This window comes from Musa acuminata, chromosome BXJ3-4, assembly GCF_036884655.1.
Source record: "Musa acuminata AAA Group cultivar baxijiao chromosome BXJ3-4, Cavendish_Baxijiao_AAA, whole genome shotgun sequence".
In the NCBI taxonomy this organism is placed as follows: Eukaryota; Viridiplantae; Streptophyta; class Magnoliopsida; order Zingiberales; family Musaceae; genus Musa; species Musa acuminata.
The window spans coordinates 303,987-322,701 of record NC_088352.1 but is presented as its reverse complement, the minus strand read 5'-3'; the positions used below and the strand labels follow the sequence as shown (position 1 = coordinate 322,701).

The window sequence follows — 18,715 nt, the reverse complement described above, 5'->3', positions numbered from 1 at the left end:
TTGACATCTCATTAGCTAAAAATCTATAGAGATTCTATATTCTCCAACACTAATCAAAGATAGACACAAAATATGATCTCGTTGACTCACCACAATCAAATAATTGCTTTTGACTTAGCAAGTACTAATAATGAGATTTAACTTTAGAACATATATAAGTGATGTATCTTCATGACCAATAACTACCCCCTATGTTCCTGACATTTTTATAAAATCATATCCCCAACATTCAATGTCGTATGTTAGACATGGCAGTATGTTAGACATAGCACCATCCCTCCAATGTTATATATTTCCTGGGTTCAACACAAGATGATTCCATTGGGACCAAGAGAAGTACATAATTATTCTTGACATCAATGCGTATATTCATGAGATAACGATCCTGAAACCACACTATAAAAGGCCCTCTCAGATACGTTCCTTACCACGCTAAAAAACTCACAAGCTCTTTTGTACATAGGTCCCTCAAACGTTAGTCAAGGAGATTCAGCATTCATCAACAACAATCAAAGATAGACAAAAAAAAAAAAAAAAGACCCTGGTTAGCTCGAATTAATATCCCAATCCAACAACTATATTTTGGCTTAAAAAGTATTAATTATGAGATTTAGTTTTAGGATACATATAGGTAACGTATGTTCATGAGGCAAACAGAGCAGTCAATTTAATATGCATCTCCTTCATGTATGCAAGGCTATTGCCAATTACACAAACAACAAGTACGAGGAGCAGTAGAATTTATTGTTTTCGGATGAAGTCAACTTGACACTACAAGTTACTAGCATTTTCCACAGACACATCGATGGAAAATGCACCTCGCGATACAGTTTCCACAGTTGCAATCCTTGTCAAAGTTGCATGTGTTTGCTTGGACTTGAGAAGCCATGGCGTATTCAACACCTGCAGGAAAGCAACGATGACGTCTCAAAACCCACTAGGAAAAGAAACGCATGCGATGCTCAGATAGAATAAACAGACTCACCAAAGGCCATTGGCAAGAGCACCAGCAACAAACATGCTATGACAATTACTTTGTTGGCCATGCTGGCTTGTTGTTCTTGAGGTGATGTTGTTGTGTCTTGCTGATGATGGGACTTTATATAGAGTTGTGATGGAGGTTCTATATAGAGATATATAGAGATGATTCATGTCTTCTAAAGATTTAGTATCATGGTTGTCAATGCACCTAAACGATGTATCATCAACGATTTGATTCTTAAAGGCTATTGCACGTTCCTTGGATTCGACATAACATGATTCCATTAGGATCGGGAGAAGTGAATAATCACCCCGATATTAATACATATCTTCAGTCCTAAAACTATATTATAAAAGGCCCTTTAAGGTGCGTTGCTTAACACACTAAAAAAATCACAAGCTCTTTGTACGTTCGGCTCAAGAAGACTTGACATTTGGCTAACATATCATTTCCTATACAAACTTAAATATCAGAGAAGCGATGCACCCTCGACACAATAATTTTTAGAGGGTTTTAGATCCACAAAGAGTCTATAGAGATTCCATGTTCTCCCACACCAATAAAAGACAAATATGAAATATGACGTTGGTTGATATATATATATATATATATATAATGAAAGGAGAAAGAACTATCACACAAATAAAGAATAGGTCAAGGCAAAATATTCTATGTTTCGGTCAGAAACTCTATATTTCACGGCCCAACCGGTTTAAATAATCCCCATAGATACACTACATTCATTACATTTAATATAAATCTCTCTTTTCAAATAGACTCTTTTAAGAACCAATAGTTAATTTGATTTATTCTTCTATAAGTTTTTAATGTGTTTCATCTTTTGATACAATGAACTTATTCATGGTGCCTTGACAAGTTTGATTCCAACATTCTCCCCCCCCCCCCCCTTTTAAACTTGTTCTATTCTTCTATAAGCTTTTAATGTGTCCTCCCTTTAAACTTGTTCTATTCTTCTATAAGCTTTTAATGTGTTTCATCTTTTGATACAATGAACTTATTCATGGTGTCTTGACAAGTTTGATTCCAACATTCTCTCCCCCCCCTAAACTTGTTCCATCTAACATGCTAAATTTTTTTTAAAGTTGTTGAAATATTTTAAATTTGATATATTTTTTTAGTATATCGATCACTTATTCACTCGTCTTGACATAAAATAATTTTTTTATTTTTTATATTATCTCTTATAAAATGAAATCTTGTATTAATATACTTCGATCTTTCATAGTAAACCGAATTCTTGGCTAAGACAATAATTAATTTGTTACTAATATAAATCTTGGTTGACTTCTCCTACGGTATATGAAGTTCTTGGATTAATCTTCTTAGACATATTGGAAGACAAACACAAGAAAATGTTGCTATATATTTTACTTCACAAATTGATATCGTAACGATTTTTTTTTAAAGACTATATGAGTGTAACTTCACAGAAATAAAATACATATATAGTTGTACTCTGTCACTATTTCCAATGAGCTCCAACCTTTTTGATAATAAATAGAATATGTCATAGTTGATTATCCATTTAATATATCATAAAATTCTTTTAACAACCTTTAAATGAAATGTCTTCGTAACTTTCATGTATCTACTTATTAAACCAACTCCAAATAATATATCAAGTCTAGTACATATCAAATATATTAAATATTTAATTAGATTTTTATAATAATTTGGTGTCATATTTGACAGGTGTATTAGTGGGAACAACACCTACCCACAAGAGTTACCAATATTACCACCTCGTGCGAAACCATAAAACATCATCGCCAGAGCAACTCGCCCACCGTTGGATCATCGAGACGGGCGAACGTTTCAGTGAATCCAATCCCTTCGTTGGAGGTCTTCAACCCTCCCAGTCCACCATGTTTACCGAGCATCGTTTTCTCCGACGACCTCCGTCTCGGTCTCTCTTCCCTGCTGTCTCCCTTTTCTCCTCCCAGTAGACCAAAACTGTTTCCTTTTTGGGGCGCCTTCAACCTTTAGCTAGCTCGTGTTTGCCACGAGCTCCCTGCAACCATTAACATACTCCGGCGAAGCATCACAATCACCATCCCACCCTCCACTATTTTCTCCATTGCCGAACTCGCGTGGGGCTCAGTCGTAATTTCCTGCCTTCCTCCGATGGTCGTCAATTAAACCCATCGACACAAACAACACCAGTTAGATTTTGTTTTCTTCTCAAAGAAATGTTATTTGGATTAGAGGAACAAGTCAAAATAGAAGGCCGTGGATTCACGTTGGATCGTAGATCATATAAAAGCTTGCATTTTTATTGCAATCAGTCGACTCGGGGATGAGAAAGAGGGCACCACGGAAGGAAGCAGTGAAAGGGAATCGTGGCGTCGATTGCTTTTCGTTTTCTACTCCCATCAAATCGAAACCTCAAACCACTTTGTTTCTCGCCCTTTCTTTACCAGATTCTCTGCGCCACCCCTCTCTCTCCCTCTCCTCCCCCCCACCCCTCCCCGGGAGAAAAAAAAGAACTCAAGGATAGAGTGGAAAAGCTGCGCCTGCTTGGAGGTCGTCTCCCTTCGCCTGATATCGGCTCCCGATCCCCAAGCCCCGACCGGGCCTTTGGATTTCTGCGCCACGGTCGGATTTTGTCGCTTTTCCTCGGCTCCTTGGGTCGGTACTACAATCTCACATCAAAGGTGCCGTCTTTCCGTTCGTGTTTCTGGAATGGGGATCGTCGTCTTCTTGATTTAGGGTTCTGTGCGATCTTTCTTGTTCGCTCGATTTCTGCGCCTGTTCTTCTTGGATTCATGTAGACGGGCCTGAGTAAATCATCTCAGTCGGATCCGATTGCAGCAGCGGAGTTTCCCTGATTCATATATAGGATTGGAGTGTTGCCGGGGAATTGTCTGGTTGCAGCAAGCATGGATGACGGGGAAGTGGACCTCTCGAGCCACTTGCTCCTGCCGAGCCCCGAAATGACCCAGAGCTTCGACGAGTTCTTGCGAAGGACCACCACATGCACCCACACACACACATGCAATCCCCCGGGCCCGGCCGCCGCCGCGCACACCCACACATGCTACCACACCCACACCCAGGTGTTCGCGACGGGCGAGGAGGAGGGGCCGGGCGAAGAGGAGCCGAACAAGTCCCGCCGCAGGCCGCTGGGGAACAGGGAGGCGGTGCGCAAGTACCGAGAGAAGAAGAAGGCCCACGCCGCCTTCTTGGAGGAGGAAGTCAAGAAGCTGCGCCTCCTGAATCAGCAACTCCTGCGACGGCTGCAGGGGCAGGCGGCGCTGGAGGCGGAGGTGGTCAGGCTGCGAGACCTGCTGGCGGATCTCAGAGGGAAGATCGACGCGGAAGTGGGCGGCGGCTTCCCCCTCCTCAAGAAGTGCAGCCCTGCTGGTTTACGCTGCGACAGCAATGGCCAGTGCGTGGAGGTGATCGACTGGGAAGGAAGCTGTGTGCCGGTGGTGGTGGACTGCCAGATCGATCCAAATGGGGATGACCGAGCAGAACTTGGAGATCGTTGAAGCCGTGTCAATTCAACAAACAGCTGAGAGCGTCTGAAACATGAATCAAAAGGTTTGATCTCTGTCTCCGTCCTAGCCATGTTCCTGAATCCGAAACATGAATCAAACAGCTTGTAAGAAAAATGTTGTATTATATGATGATGGAGTAGCATCTATCAGGCCAATTCAGTGGAAATCTTATATGTACAGAATAAGTAATCTTCTTGCTTAGAAGAGAGAGAGAGAGAGAGAGAGAGACATAAAGAAGAGTAATATCCACATTTGTTTTTTGCTGCTGTAATGGAGTGGTTGAATCGATGGCTTCCTCTATAGAGTGGTGGTGATGAAGTGTTGCTGAGTGTCCAAAGAGGTGAAGGCATAAATACGTGTAGCGACTCCCTTTCTCTACAGCAAATATGGTGTTGCACAAGTGCTTGATTAGCGAGAGAGTTGGATTTACTGCTTTCGCGTGTGCAGCAAATTCAAAATGACTCCAATTTACTGTGAGGTTTGCTGACCTGTTGTTGATGTTTCATAATCTCCTTATGCCAAAAAACAAAAACAAAAAAAGAAATCATAACGTTATGAGTTAGGCAGTCAATAATAGATTTAATTACTCTGGTCGGGCAAATCTGCATATCCTATACGGAGTTGTTTGCACCACCACCAAGACAAAGTGACTGTTGTGATCAGCATTGTTTCCATGAACCAAAGGAAGAATCTTAATGATTAGATAAACAACATTACATGTGATAGCTCTTTTTGTTGTACTCTTCTTGCCAGAGACAAGTACAGTAATGGAGAACACAATGATTCTTATTCTTTTTTTTACATTACAGGAGAATAGAATAATTCTCGGTTTTCAACAAATCTATTCTCTCAGACTCAATAATAATGATTGCACGGACAAAATTTTAACATCACATATGTTGTTACCAACTTTCGTGCCGTGGCCTCGGGGCCGATGCGGTCGGGTTCAGGTTTGGTCGCAGCGGTGGGCCACCTTCTTCCTTCGTGAGGGTGGGGTTCCGTCCTTGGGCTCCGAGCGTATGGCACCTCGTCTTCGTACCTGCACACAGGTCGGGTCGGGATGTTTGACCCGACCCCTCCGATGATTAAGTTAGTAGATAATTGGGGGAGTCTCCTTTTTTCCCCTTTTCCCTTCGATAAGTATGGGGTTTTTATAGCGAAGGGCTACCGCTATCCGGTGTGATCGTTTGCAGGGAGCAAGGTCGTACTTCTGGCAACGTCCGTCAGTAGCGTTGGCGTGCTGTGTGGGGGCAACCTGGGTGTTAATGCGCTTTGGTTGGTGTTCCGATCAGTTTGACCGAGTGTTGTTGGGTCGATCGAGGCGCGAGACGTCCTTCAGGGTAATTGACGTCAATCGGGTTGCGTCGCCATTATCATTCCTGTCGGGGGGGGGGGGGGGGTCATTTCGGTTTGACCTAGCTGCCGCGGGATGGTGCGCGTCACCAGGTGTAATGCCGCTGGGTGTCTGGTGATTTCCTTATCAACATAGTACTAATTTCTTTTCTTCCTTTCTTTCTTTCTTTCTTTCATATGCATACATATGAATACTAATTATATTTAGTTAGGTATTACATATTCTATACATTTATTTAACTTAAATGTATTAATAGTAATTATATTTAGAAGTGGTTATATAATATATATATATATATATATAAGTTAAATAAATGTATAGAATATGTAATGCCTAAAATATGTCTAATATATTTTTTTATATCATAAATGCTTCTAAAAGGTATTAATATAAAATTAGAGTTTTCATTAACGTTTTACTGACTATACCTAACATGAAGCACCCATCATGACATACATGCAAGATTTTAGTGTTTGGATTGGTGGAAGCTTAAATTATATATGTACACGATGGACGTGGATCTGATTATAGATTTCTCAGAAGCACTTTTTTTCTGGATTTAAAACGAGAAACATAATTCAACTAGTCTTGTTTATTAATGTGAAGCATTGGACACGTAAGGTTTCATAAACCAATAATACATAGAGTCAACTTCTGGTGATGCAAGATTGATTTGGACATGCGATGGTGACAGTAGAAAGCTGCTGCTTAATAAAATAGAGTTGCAGCAGCAGCAGATAGTAATGGAAGATTCATTGCTCCAATAATATTTATTTATTTATGATCAGATCACTGAAGACCAATAATTGTTCTTGGTGTTGTTGATTTTAATTCATCCCACAACATCTCTTTAGGTCAAACAACAGTGGTTTTTTTTTTTTTGTTATAATCAGTCACACATTCCTTTTTCATTCAGATAAGTGTAGTATTTCTTTCTCATGACCAAACAATAATCTGTATAACCCATTATTTCCTTTGCTTTGTGACATTCTTTTCCCTAAATCTTCTTCTTAGAAAAACAAAAAAAAACAATAATCTTCTTCTTCATGAAACATTTCATGTGTAATCAATCAATGGGGGATGATCATCATCATGCTCTAGTCTTTCTACCAGAAAACTCCCTCACCTGCAAACGATGAAGTTAACTAATTAGACAAATCTTTCGTTCTTTACAATATGAATTCTGCCATTCGTTTCATCTATATATTATGTATTTACCTTTCTACAATCCTAGTAATATGTAATAGATGATTGTGATGGGAAAAGATGCAAATGTGCCAACGATGACCCTGCAATACGATCAAAGACTGACTCATTAGTGATGATCATGTAATCTATCAAATATACAATATCATGAAGTTAGTTTCCATACCCTGTGCTCATGATCTCCGGATGCACATTATATTCTTTTGCATAAACAAATGATATTACAGCCAGAGGAAGAGCAGCCTGCGATGTTGAATCCAACACACCAAGTTAGACTAGACGAGAGACTCATTAAGTATCCCACTAAGAATCCAACCATTAAACTAATAACTTAGTCCTCCCTCTCTTTTTCTTGTGGGATTGACTGACTACATGTAGGTCAAAAGAAAGAAATAGCTGATCATCCCCCCCCTATTGGCATAACCATTAAATCCAAGAAGAAAAAAAAAAATAAAAAAGAGGGAAACAACTTGTAAAATTCTTTTTTTCTAAGGTAAATTATATATAAATATCATCATACTAAGTATAAATTTATAGAATATAAGGTTTGGAACCCTCAACTTAATCTTCAGTAAAAGGAAAATAGAACTTGCTTATAGAAGAACATCACTCACCTGGACAATCCCTACATGTAAGAGATCACCATGCAGCCCTACGGCGAGCGATGAAGCGGCCATGACAGCAGGTCCTACCAGGAACCTCATCGCCATGGCTAAGCTCGCAACAGAATAGCCACATGAAATGAACCGGCTTTGTTGTGCCATGAAAGTACCTGCAGGTAGGTATACGTGGGTGGATTCATCATTCTTTTATATAGGTCGATGACGGTCTTCCGTAAGCATTATTGCTTATGCTAGTGAATGCTTACCTACGCTGAACGTGGCCAACCCTGTTGCTGAGACAGAGATGATCGCCACTGAGTCGTCGATGATGGTTGGCAGCTTGATGCCTTCCCTGCCATATGTTGCAGAAGACGTAGTAAGAGTTACCGCTATATATGGAGGAGACGAAAGCAGCAAGTGTTTGTTTCGAGACCTGTATGCGATGAAAGACCACACGAGGCCGAGCATGCTTGCGTGTATGCTCGGAATCTTTAGGATCTTCTTCGCGGCCATCAGTAGAATGAGCTTCGCCGATGGCGCCGCCATCGCTGCTTCTGCTTCTGCTGGAGGTGGCGGCATTGCCGCTTCAGTGTTCGTGTCTGCATCGCCATCTCCCTCGGTGACCGGCACGACTGCGGACGCGTTGATCTGCTGGTCGCCATCGAGGACGGTCAGGACGACGGCGGCGGGGACGGCGGCCTGCTGCTGCTTGGCGACCAGGGCGCGCTGCGCGGCCATGTACTCGAACAGGAACACGACGAGGACGTACCAGAAGGCGAACTGGAGGACGACGATCTGGACCATGAGGGTTCCGGACATGGAGCCGTACATGCCGCGGAGGATGGGCACGCCCATGATGATGGTGTTGGGCAGGGTGGCGAGGGAGAAGAGGGTGACGACCCAGGCGAGCGAGCCCCGGGCGCTGAGGCGCGCCCACAGGGCGAGCGCCGCGAGGATGGCCGCCTTCTGGATGGTGTCGGCGGCGATGAAGCGCAGGTTCATGGCGTAGGGGTCGTTGGAGGAGATCATGCGGAATATGAGCAGCGGCATGGCGAAGAGGGCGACGAAGTGGTTGATTCCCGCGCACTGCTCCGGCGTGAATGCCCGGAACCGGACGGACGCGTAGCCGAGGCCCATGGCCACGTACAGCGGCGCCATGGCCTCAACCACATGGTACAGACTCGACTTGGAGATCATCTTCTTCCTCTCTCCAAACCCCAAACCTTTCTTGTGACTGCATGCATGGCGTTCTCGTTCATATATATAGGGCACTCGTTGGGTCAACAGGAGGAGGAGGAATCCCTCCATTGATCACCCCCTGATTTGGACGCCATGCGAAACCACCAGCACTACCGTAGTGGGGAAACCAAAGAAAACGACATCACTCCTCTCTTTGTTGACTCCCATTTTCCACGAAGTGTAGCTTTTGATTAGAGACTTTACAGCCATACGTAAGACCAAATTCCAATCGCAAATGTGTTGGTCGTGCACTGGTTGGGGTAGGAGGCTTCGTTAGGACAGCAGACCTCAAATTTTGACTGCGAGCAGCGTTAACTCAAAGTTGGGGTGGTGGAGTTCTCGTGGTCATGAACGGCATGGGACGTACATGGGATGGATGTTTCATGCATGCTTCCACAGAATCCACCATGTAACTCGAGTTTGGATCGTGGTTTCCGTAGGGCCACTGACAGCCAAGAATGGTTTGCGGCTTCTAGATTTGCGTGTAGTATGAGCACCGAGACGTGGTTGCCACCGAGAATCCATAGGTGAGATGGTTGGCATTACAAAGGCTAAGGAGAGTCGATTCATCTTCTTCTATAATGATCATGCATCCATCATCCATGTGATGTGCCATATAGATTGTGATGAGTCCCTGTGTTTGGAGATGTAATCAGGTGGTGATAAGGATTGTTTATTAGGCAGTGGTGGGATCGTAGGCAACTTCTGATGAGACAATGGTATTAACAAAGGTGGCTGGGAAAGTTTTCAGTCGATGCCATTTCTGTTTGGAATACAAACACGTAGAGATGATGTCTAAATCCAGTGATTACAGGGATGATGCATCCACACCTACACCCACTGTTTTCTCATTTTAAATGGCTCATCAATTTTATTTTTCTTCACAAAATTACTATATATATATATATATATATATATGTATGTATGTATGTATATGTATAGTGCATGTTGATAGAAATGAAATAGAAAGAAGAAGATTGTATTGATCAAAACAATATACAATACTTCATATTTATACATGTTTAGAAGGGAGAATTTTCCTCAACATAAAAGGATTTTCCTTAACAGATTTATGATATCTTATCATGTAGTTAAAGAGATCTTGACTATTGTTGAGGTTGTTATCATGGGACATCTTGATTGTTGTTGCGATTGTTATCACGAGAAGTCTTATTGCTATCACATGTAAAGATTATGTAAATTCACAGGATCAAGGGTCCTCAATCTATGGCACGAGAGCTTTCTCCTCTTTATTCACTTGGATATCCTCTATAATACCCATCATGGAGGCTCTCTTTTTTTCTTATAAAAGGAAAACCCTCCCATTGCAATGGGATGAATATATGAAAAAAGATAAATAGGAAAAACTTTAATATGAATATCTCTATTTTTCTTTATTTTAAACTTTTTAAACTTACATTATAATGCAATGTCCCTCTGACATTAGCATCATAAAGGATTGATCAATCAATCTCCAACACTCCTTTGTTTGTTTTATAGGTAAATCTCCGACCAAAGACGAGAGATACAATATGATCTAATTTGAATCCTTGGAATATCGAATAGAGTGCAAAGTGATATCATAAAGCGTTAGGTCTAGTTAGTTTTATCCATACCTACATAAATAAATAACATATACCAACATTAAAATCGATCATATTTATAATATAATAAATCATTTTAAATCTTAATATCATAATCTATGATACTCTTATGTGATAAAAAAAATGCTTTCATGAGTTTGTCTTGATATTGTTTTAATGAGATTATTTTCACATAAATCATATATAAAAAAAATTTAAACACTTTCCCATCATAAATTGAAAATCATAAGAAAATTTCATTTCATCCATCCAAATATATAGTTAGAAAACGAAATTGAATAGAATGGATTCTACTTGGGGTATCTGATTGTGTTCTTTTTTATGTAGATTAGAGGTTTTAAGAAGATACCAAGTCCGAACAAAAAGTACTTCCCTATAATAAATATTTATAGTTGTTGAATTATAATATTGGAAGTACCAAAATTTCAGCTGATACTGACAAGCTGACAAGTTTGTGATCTCCAAAACATTATGTTTGGTATTGTCAACATGCCATGTTTCTCACAATTTATCCCAATGCCATGCCATTCACGATTGATCGTTTAAAGCAATCAACTTTCAGTCCTTTGTGACAGAAATCTTTCCAATCACGAAAAACTCAACCTTAAATTTCGATTTTGCAAAGTCATGTGCCTCTTAAATCATTCCGTACTTCTGATCTAAGCTGTCGGCACATCACACAAGACGATGCATGGTTCACATAGCAATGTAACGAGTACAACAATGGATTTTGAATCACAAAATGTAGGAATTGACAAAACAGAGCAACAGATTTCATAGCACACTATGAATTTCCAAGGAGCAATTAATTTTAAACTGAAAAGTTGATACATCAAAATAAGATTTTTCGTTCTAAATTGAAATGTTCAAACGTCACACACGATTTCTGAACCCCCCAGCCAAACACTGTTTAAAGTGGGCGCCGTCAATCCAAGAGCACATCATAAATGCTTTAGGAGACCCGAAACTTAAGTGGACTCTGTGGTGGCTTGAGTCACCCCATGCTTCACCAGCAACTTCTCCAGTAACTCTGGCTTGCAGACCTCATACTTCACATCCCCAGAAGGCTCAAGAAAAATCTCGGCCAGTTCAAGCTTCTCGGATGTAAGGCTTGTGCTGTCCATGGTCTTGCTCAGCACCTTTAGAGCCAGTTGCACTGCTTCCTCCCTTGTGATATCATCCTTGTAGTCTTGCTTCAGCATCGATTGTGCTGCCTGGTGGTTGGCACCAATTGCCGCTGCCTTCCAACCGCTGTAATTACCACTAGGATCACTCATGTACAGCTGGAATCCGTAGTTTTTGTCCCATCCTGCAAAAAGGAAGGAGACCCCAAAAGGACGGAGACCACCGAACTGGGTGTAGCCCTGTTTAGTGTCACAGAGCGATTGAACCAGCTGCTCGATAGGCATAGGTTCCTGGTAGGCGAAGGTGTAGCGCTGGGCCTGGACCCGGGCAGTGTTGATCAGGATGTTTGCATCAGACATGATGCCAGCAACAGCGCAGGCGAGGTGGTCATCGATCTTGTACATCTTTTCAGTTGACCGAGATGTCTGGAGGAGTTTGGAGGTGACCTTCTTCTCACCAACAAGGATAACACCATCTCGTGCTAGGATGCCGATGGCTGCCCCAGCATTGCCAATGGCCTCCATGGCATACTCCACTTGGTAGAGGCGACCTTCAGGAGAGAAAATTGTTGTCCGGCTATCGTAGCGGCGAGACATCCTTGAGAATTACTAACACAAGATAAGCAAATTGATCACTTTGATTTATGCAAACGAGCATAGGTTTATAACTACTCCATGACACAGATTATACACAAACTGAATCAGGCAAAGAGATATAGAATGACAGTATAACAAGGAGACCCTTCATTATGCATAAGAAAATAATACATATAATTAGGGAATTTATGCTTGTCCTCCAAATGTTCATAAAAAATTTTCAGACTAAAGAAATAACAATGGGAATTGAAGCACAAAATGAAATCTTGTCTATCACCTTTTGCAAATATATGAAAGGATCAGGATCTGCAGATGTGTTAGAAGACTAGCACAATGGTGATTACCAACATATACTACTAACAGCCAAATCACCTATACATGTTTCAGGAATTCAGAGAATTGGAATAACCAAAAAAGAAAATTTTGAATCAGAACACTACTATATAAGAATTTAAGCTTATAGACAAATGGTTATCAAGCATTTGCAATGAAACAAATCCAAGAAGGAAATTTAAGATGTTTGGAAGACAAACATAGTTGTAAAGTTCAAGGAGCAAGCCAGATCCAAAGATTATGGCCGAATGAAGTAAATAAACTATGCATGAATGACAAATATTCTTGTAATCCTGGGATATCACTCAGTAAATGTTTGACAAGTAGAATTTACATATGCATATAACTTATATGAATTTTGTTTGACAACATGGACTGAACTGTACAAGCCCAATAAAACGGTGATTCCTTTCATTATTCTAATGAGTCCCTCTTCTTTATAAGATCCACAACTTCTATCCTCCTTCTACCATATATAAAAATGAAGCCTCTTCTCTTTTCTAGAATACTTGGATCATATCAGAGCACATCTTGTTCCTCGAGCCATTTTCATCTTTGATATTTCTCATCTTTAACAATTATTTTAGCAAGAGATTTGATAAGAGGATGGACACAGTAACAAAGAGAGAACTACAAAAGGAAAGAGGGATTAACAGCCAAACTGAATCACCAAATAACTATGAGGCAGACCTAAGACAAGCTAAGCTCTTATGGCCTAAGAAAACACATACTTATTAGTTACATCAATCTATACCAACTTAAATCTAACTCTAAGCAAAACTAAACCTGAACCTGAATGGACCCACAAAATTAATATAAAAAAAACTCCAAATATACATGAAACACTGGAACCTAAACCTTATACTAACAAAATCTAATTTAAACCTCTAACTCAACCTGGATCTCATTAGCTATTCAGTGTGAAAATAAACTCAAATGTTCACATACCACCTTATCGACCATATCTCCACTGGTCATACCCCACTCATCAGATTGAGGATCATCACCTTAAACTTGACCCGCAATATATGAGATTACATGCATAGGCCTAACAGAAGTTACCTTAATACTGTTTTCATTGCCCAATTAACCTCAGCCTAATTGCTTGCAACCAACAAGCCCAGTTACATACCGATGATACTTAAGTCTAAGCTACTAGAAAGAGACAATCAGAGTGACAAATAGGAATCTACAATTTTGGGTAATCCATGTCTACTCTCTTTCTTTCTATATTTTCTCTCTTTTCGGCGCTGGAGTGCTTGATGGGTGATTAGGGTATTATAATCCATACCATTAATCTGCCATATACTGTTGCATAGGAAATAAAAAATATTAAGAAATTTATTTGCAGTTGAAAGCAAAAGGATGTTGATTAGCTTTCGAGAAAATTATATTTAACTCTCCTTCATTCAGCAGATATAATGCACATACCAATATCAAATTATAAGAAGCCATGCTAAGGATAATTACAGCACGAAATCAGTTTCCGGATAAAAATGGATAAAGATGGAGAGGAACATAAATGTAATTTTCAAGAGAGACAGTGTACTCGTGAAGCAAGTTGTGTGTGGGTGTGAGCATGCATTTGTTGGCAATCATATGTACTTGTTGGACGTCTCCTACTACTAGATTTCAATTTCTTTAGTCTCCTACAAAGACATCATTAACAAGCCAAAAAGAATGTAGATTTCGTACAACGGACGCTAAAAATCACTAAAATGTATTTATACACCGCACAATGTAGATTTAAAGAAACAAAAGTTTATTCCAGAACCGAATGATCTTAACGATGCCAATCCAAAAACTAAAATCAAAGATATTGTGAGTCATACAACATAAGACAATCAGATTCGCAAAGTTTGAACAGAGTCATCAAGTTACCAAGAAACGAGAGAATCTAAACTCAACAAACCCTAAACCACGGACAGACTGAAGGGGATGATCGTACCCCAAACAAAGCCCTTACTGACAACAGATAAGAGGAGAACGATCCATCATAATAGGTTGGAGAAACGATTGATACAATACCTCGATTGCACCAAAGACAACTCTTTCGGGGAGGAGGGTGAGACGGAGAACGAATCGGGGAAGTGGGGGAGGAAAGGCAAACCTGCTTCGACTCCAAGAAAGGGCTCGGCTCGCGAGTAGGGATTTTATGGGGTCTGATACACCGCGATCACGCGTAGGAACCACCCGATAGTTTTATGGATCCGAAACAAGGATCCAATCATTACATTTCGGATCAACTTCGGATCTGAATCAATTAATAAACCCGATCCGATAATGTTATTGGATCTCAAGTTAGCCCTTAGATTGAATTCTCTTGAGCTACATGTATTTGTTCCTATAGTTGATGAATTATTTTGCTTTCGAATCAACTATATAAATTTACAAGGCAATTTTATTGAAAAAAGTCTTCCTTTTTTGTTTTTTCTTATAAGGTATTTTTTCATTTTTTTTAAAAAAATATTTATATTTTTATAATTTCATAAACACCCCTTCGAGCATAGGCGAATATGATATTAATAGCAAGTGATGGGTGGCATTGGGAGCAAGGGGATAGAGGTGATGTTAGTAGTGGGTAAGGAAGGGAGGGCAATGCTGCATAAAAGAGATAAGGCATCACGGTGGGATCAAGGGGTAGAGGAGGCGAAAGCGACGAGCAAAGCCTCACGTGAGAGTCATGAGCGAGGTGACGGATGCAACAAGTGAGGAAGGACAGGTGGGTCTCATCGTGGGAGTAAGGGGTGAAGGCGACAAACAAAGCCTCATAGTGGGAGCAAGGGGTGGAGGCAACGACAAAGAAAGGAAGACGATTTCGTACAAATGCAATGGGTCTCATGTTGGGTAGAGGCGATGGGATCTTATAATAGAACGAAGTACTATATGATTAATGAGAAAGGACAAAAATATTTATATGATTATAAAAAACAAAAGTACTATATGAAAAAATAAAAATAATAGACACATTTTAGGAACAAACAAAAAAAATCAAGAAAGTCACCCAATTTACTAAGTATCCATGATTATATTAGGATTTCATTTAACAATAGTAGATTAAAAAAAATGGTCTCGATGGAGTTTGTCATTCCAAATATAAGAGAGCTTTTGTCAAAGCAAAATTATAAAGAACGAGCCTCAATGTTATCAACTCTACAAATATAAATGTTGATGGAGCAATTATCGATGACATCTCTATTAGCTTGGCTCGATCTTGGGTCACATGCATAAGGGTCTAAACATAATTGATAAGATGGCTCAAGTGTTTGTCGAGAAGCCAACGTGCAAAAAGATCAAACTCAGGTGGGGTGCCCGATCGATCCCTTTATAAGTGAATAGTAATTGAACTTGGTTAATAATAAATTAATAAACTTCATAAAAGATTATGTAGAAAAAATTAAGGGCGACATCACATGTGTAGCGGAAGAATATAAAATAAAATTCTCAAATTTCCTAAAATATGTTCATCGTCGTGTGAAGATTGGTGCTAAAAAACCTACGAAACTGAAAATCATGTATGAGATAGTTGTATTATCTAGGGAGATCGTATATCTCTGAATTCTTACAGATATGTGGGAGAGGATGAAGGAGGTCAAACGTCCTCCTCTCTAACAGCGATCCACATGGTAGGGGCTGCGAAGATGATCCTCAAATCGCTACCCAAATCTCTACACTTGTTATCGTCTGACCTGAGTCAAGTTGATTTGCTAGACTTAGGCAACCGAGCTCATGTGATAATGTACAATCCAACCTATGTGGCTAGACATAATCCAGCCCATGTAATCACGTACGACCCAACACATTTGGCCAGGTAAGAGCTAGCTCATGTGATAACGTATGATCCAAAGCATGTGACCAAGCATAGTCTATCCCAAGCAGTCAAGTACAATCCAATCCATGTGGTCAAGCATGACCCAACTTGTGTATCTAGGCAAAACCCAACCCACAAGCCAGCGTAGCCTAGTTTAATGGTAAGGCTAAGCCAACTTGTGAGTGAGATTAGCTTTGCCAGCGAAGCTAGGCTCGCCCAGTTATGCGATTGATATTAGACATATAGTCGTCTCTTTATTTAGCTCATTGAACCTCAACCTAACTTGCTACATTGGATAAGCATGTGTGGCGCACATGACCCATCCAAGACTTAGGTGGGTCGATTTTGTTTAATTGGTTTGAGCTCGTTGATTGTTTAACTTGCTATATTAGTCCGATTTTATCTTCTTTTATTGGTTTGAGCTCGTTGATTGATTAAATCAGATAAATTTGATCGGTTCAAGTCGGTTTAGAGTGACATCAAACTAACTTGACTAGGTCAAATCTACTTGACCTAATTGAAATCAATAAAATCCAAATTAAACCAGTCTAGGATGATTCCATATAGGTTCTATAAGGATTTAAGATTGATTTTGTTAAGCCCTAATTGAATTAAGTTTAGTTCAAATTAATTAGACTACTTCAATTACCATTATAGTTGATTGAGAATTATTAAGAGACAAAAATTATTACTTTTTTTTTATTTTATGATATTAATGTGATTGTTACCGTATAATATATATATCTTTTATTTTATTATCATTTTGATGTTAGAAGAAGAGTTCTAATAACAAGGCGGCCAACAACAATATTCTTGATGCTCAACACTTCTATCGTGGCCTAAACTCCTACGTAATATTGGTAGTTATTCGATGACCTTAGCCTCTCCCCTTCAGTCACAACACCAACCCATATGTTAATTTTGTTGGAAGTGTTCTTGAACCTAGATGTTGATAGGGATCACTTATTTTGCAATTGGCTTAATTGAAACTCGTTGCTCCCTCGCAATAGCCAATCGCACCTCAAACACCCGAGCCTCCTCGTTCAAGTCAGGCATAGATTGTTCCCGAGCTCCCTCTATCACATCATAGATTTATAAAATTAAAATATTATTATTTAATATTTATAATTTACATAATATTTTTTTTGGTATATAGTAGTTATATATACTATAACATTTAGTTTCATTAAGACAGTTTTGTTTAAACTACCACTATCGATCGATTATATTAGATAGGTTTGATCGGTTTAAATCGGTTTAAAGTAATATCATACTAACTCGACTAGTTCAAATCTAGTTGACATAATTAAAATCAATGAAATTTAAATTAGACTAAGTTTAAGATGATTCCAACTATAAAGATTTGAGATTAATTTTGTTAGATCTTAATTGAATTGAATTTAGTTCAAATTAATTAGACTACTCCAATTATGATTATAGTTGATTGAGAATTATTAAGAGGTGAAAATTATTACTATTTTTTTTTCTATTTTATGATATTAATGTGATTGTTACCGTATAGTATATATAACAACTATATACTAAAAAAATAGTAAAAAACCTATGATCCCGACTTATCTAAAAATAGTTCAATCCTAAATCACATGCACAAAGTAAAAAACCTAAGGTGACGTTTAAGTTAGGATTAAGATGAAAAATAATTTTGCGTGATAATGATAAATTAATAAACTTGTACGCTTAGGTGAGACTGTCGTATCGTTTGAGGTGGGGTTGATACTTACTACTACGGTTGGTTGGGTGATCAGAAAAAGCTTCAGATTTAGACTCCTCTGTCACCAGTGACTGGGCCATCTTGAATAAAGATGCACCCCAACATCCAACATAGGGAGGAACAAAGCACATAAACACATAAACAAAGCAAACTAGGATGGATCTCTTTTAACTTCTTCAGTCACATCTAATGCTGCAAAAAAAACACAACACACTACTATAAGCACTCAAATAAATAGGTAGAGTTCTTTCCTTTCTGAGTTTGCACTTCAATCTTTTCAGTTAAATCTAGTAAAAGAAGAGTCTCTTTTCTTGTCTTTTCTCTCTATCACAGTCCAATGTGAATTTTTATCCTCCAAATGTGCTTCTAAACCGACATCAGATTCAAGAAATAATGGATATGACCCTTCCTCTCTTCAATAACTGTATGTCATTTAAGCACAGCACCATTCCCAAATTACACAATTACAAAATCATGAAACACAACATGTCCACCAGTAACATGGTAAGGTATTATTGCTTCAGAGGAAAACCATTTTTGAATTAATAATTCCCACTTTCCTTCCTTCTTCTCTCAATCCCAATCTTAATCCTTCAAATGTTTAAGAAGC

At 39.3% G+C, this 18,715-nt stretch overlaps 2 protein-coding genes and 1 pseudogene across 4 annotated transcripts; 1 reads left to right on the top strand and 2 right to left on the bottom strand.

The window, feature by feature from the left end:
• The first annotated feature begins 3,252 nt into the window (after nt 1–3,252).
• On the top strand, nt 3,253–4,803 carry LOC135635964 (basic leucine zipper 23-like; annotated as a pseudogene).
• Nucleotides 4,804–6,832: 2,029 nt separating this feature from the next.
• On the bottom strand, nt 6,833–8,869 carry LOC135635963 (probable auxin efflux carrier component 1d). Its single transcript, XM_065147447.1, has 6 exons — nt 8,099–8,869; nt 7,932–8,017; nt 7,678–7,835; nt 7,230–7,306; nt 7,076–7,146; nt 6,833–6,983 (listed from the first exon to the last, which is right to left on the bottom strand). The coding sequence occupies exons 1-5, from the start codon at nt 8,860–8,862 to the stop codon at nt 7,080–7,082; spliced, it is 1,152 nt and encodes a 383-aa protein (XP_065003519.1). The 5' UTR covers nt 8,863–8,869; the 3' UTR covers nt 6,833–6,983; nt 7,076–7,079.
• Nucleotides 8,870–11,295: 2,426 nt separating this feature from the next.
• Nucleotides 11,296–14,768, bottom strand: LOC135581105 (proteasome subunit alpha type-4-like). 3 transcript variants are annotated; one of them, XM_065149734.1, is made up of 2 exons: nt 14,673–14,768; nt 11,296–12,241 (listed from the first exon to the last, which is right to left on the bottom strand). In XM_065149734.1, exon 2 carries the CDS (start codon nt 12,227–12,229, stop codon nt 11,477–11,479), a length of 753 nt encoding a protein of 250 aa, XP_065005806.1. In that variant the 5' UTR covers nt 12,230–12,241; nt 14,673–14,768; the 3' UTR covers nt 11,296–11,476. The 3 variants fall into 3 exon arrangements, with proteins under 3 accessions (XP_065005806.1, XP_065005804.1, XP_065005805.1); XM_065149732.1 differs by having other exon boundaries at nt 14,591–14,737; XM_065149733.1 differs by having other exon boundaries at nt 11,296–12,230; nt 14,591–14,737.
• Between the last annotated feature and the right edge of the window lie 3,947 nt (nt 14,769–18,715).

What these genes read in the sequence shown, in the direction of transcription:
- LOC135635963 (XM_065147447.1), bottom strand. Translation starts at nt 8,862, where the DNA reads ATGATCTCCAAGTCGAGTCTGTACCATGTGGTTGAGGCCATGGCGCCG. An exon ending in GTTGGCCACGTTCAGCGTAG is followed by an intron (nt 7,836 to 7,931) that starts GTAAGCATTCAC and finishes ACCTACCTGCAG; the next exon opens with GTACTTTCATGGCACAACAA. An exon ending in TACATGTAGGGATTGTCCAG is followed by an intron (nt 7,307 to 7,677) that starts GTGAGTGATGTT and finishes TCAACATCGCAG; the next exon opens with GCTGCTCTTCCTCTGGCTGT.
- LOC135581105 (XM_065149734.1), bottom strand. Translation starts at nt 12,229, where the DNA reads ATGTCTCGCCGCTACGATAGCCGGACAACAATTTTCTCTCCTGAAGGT.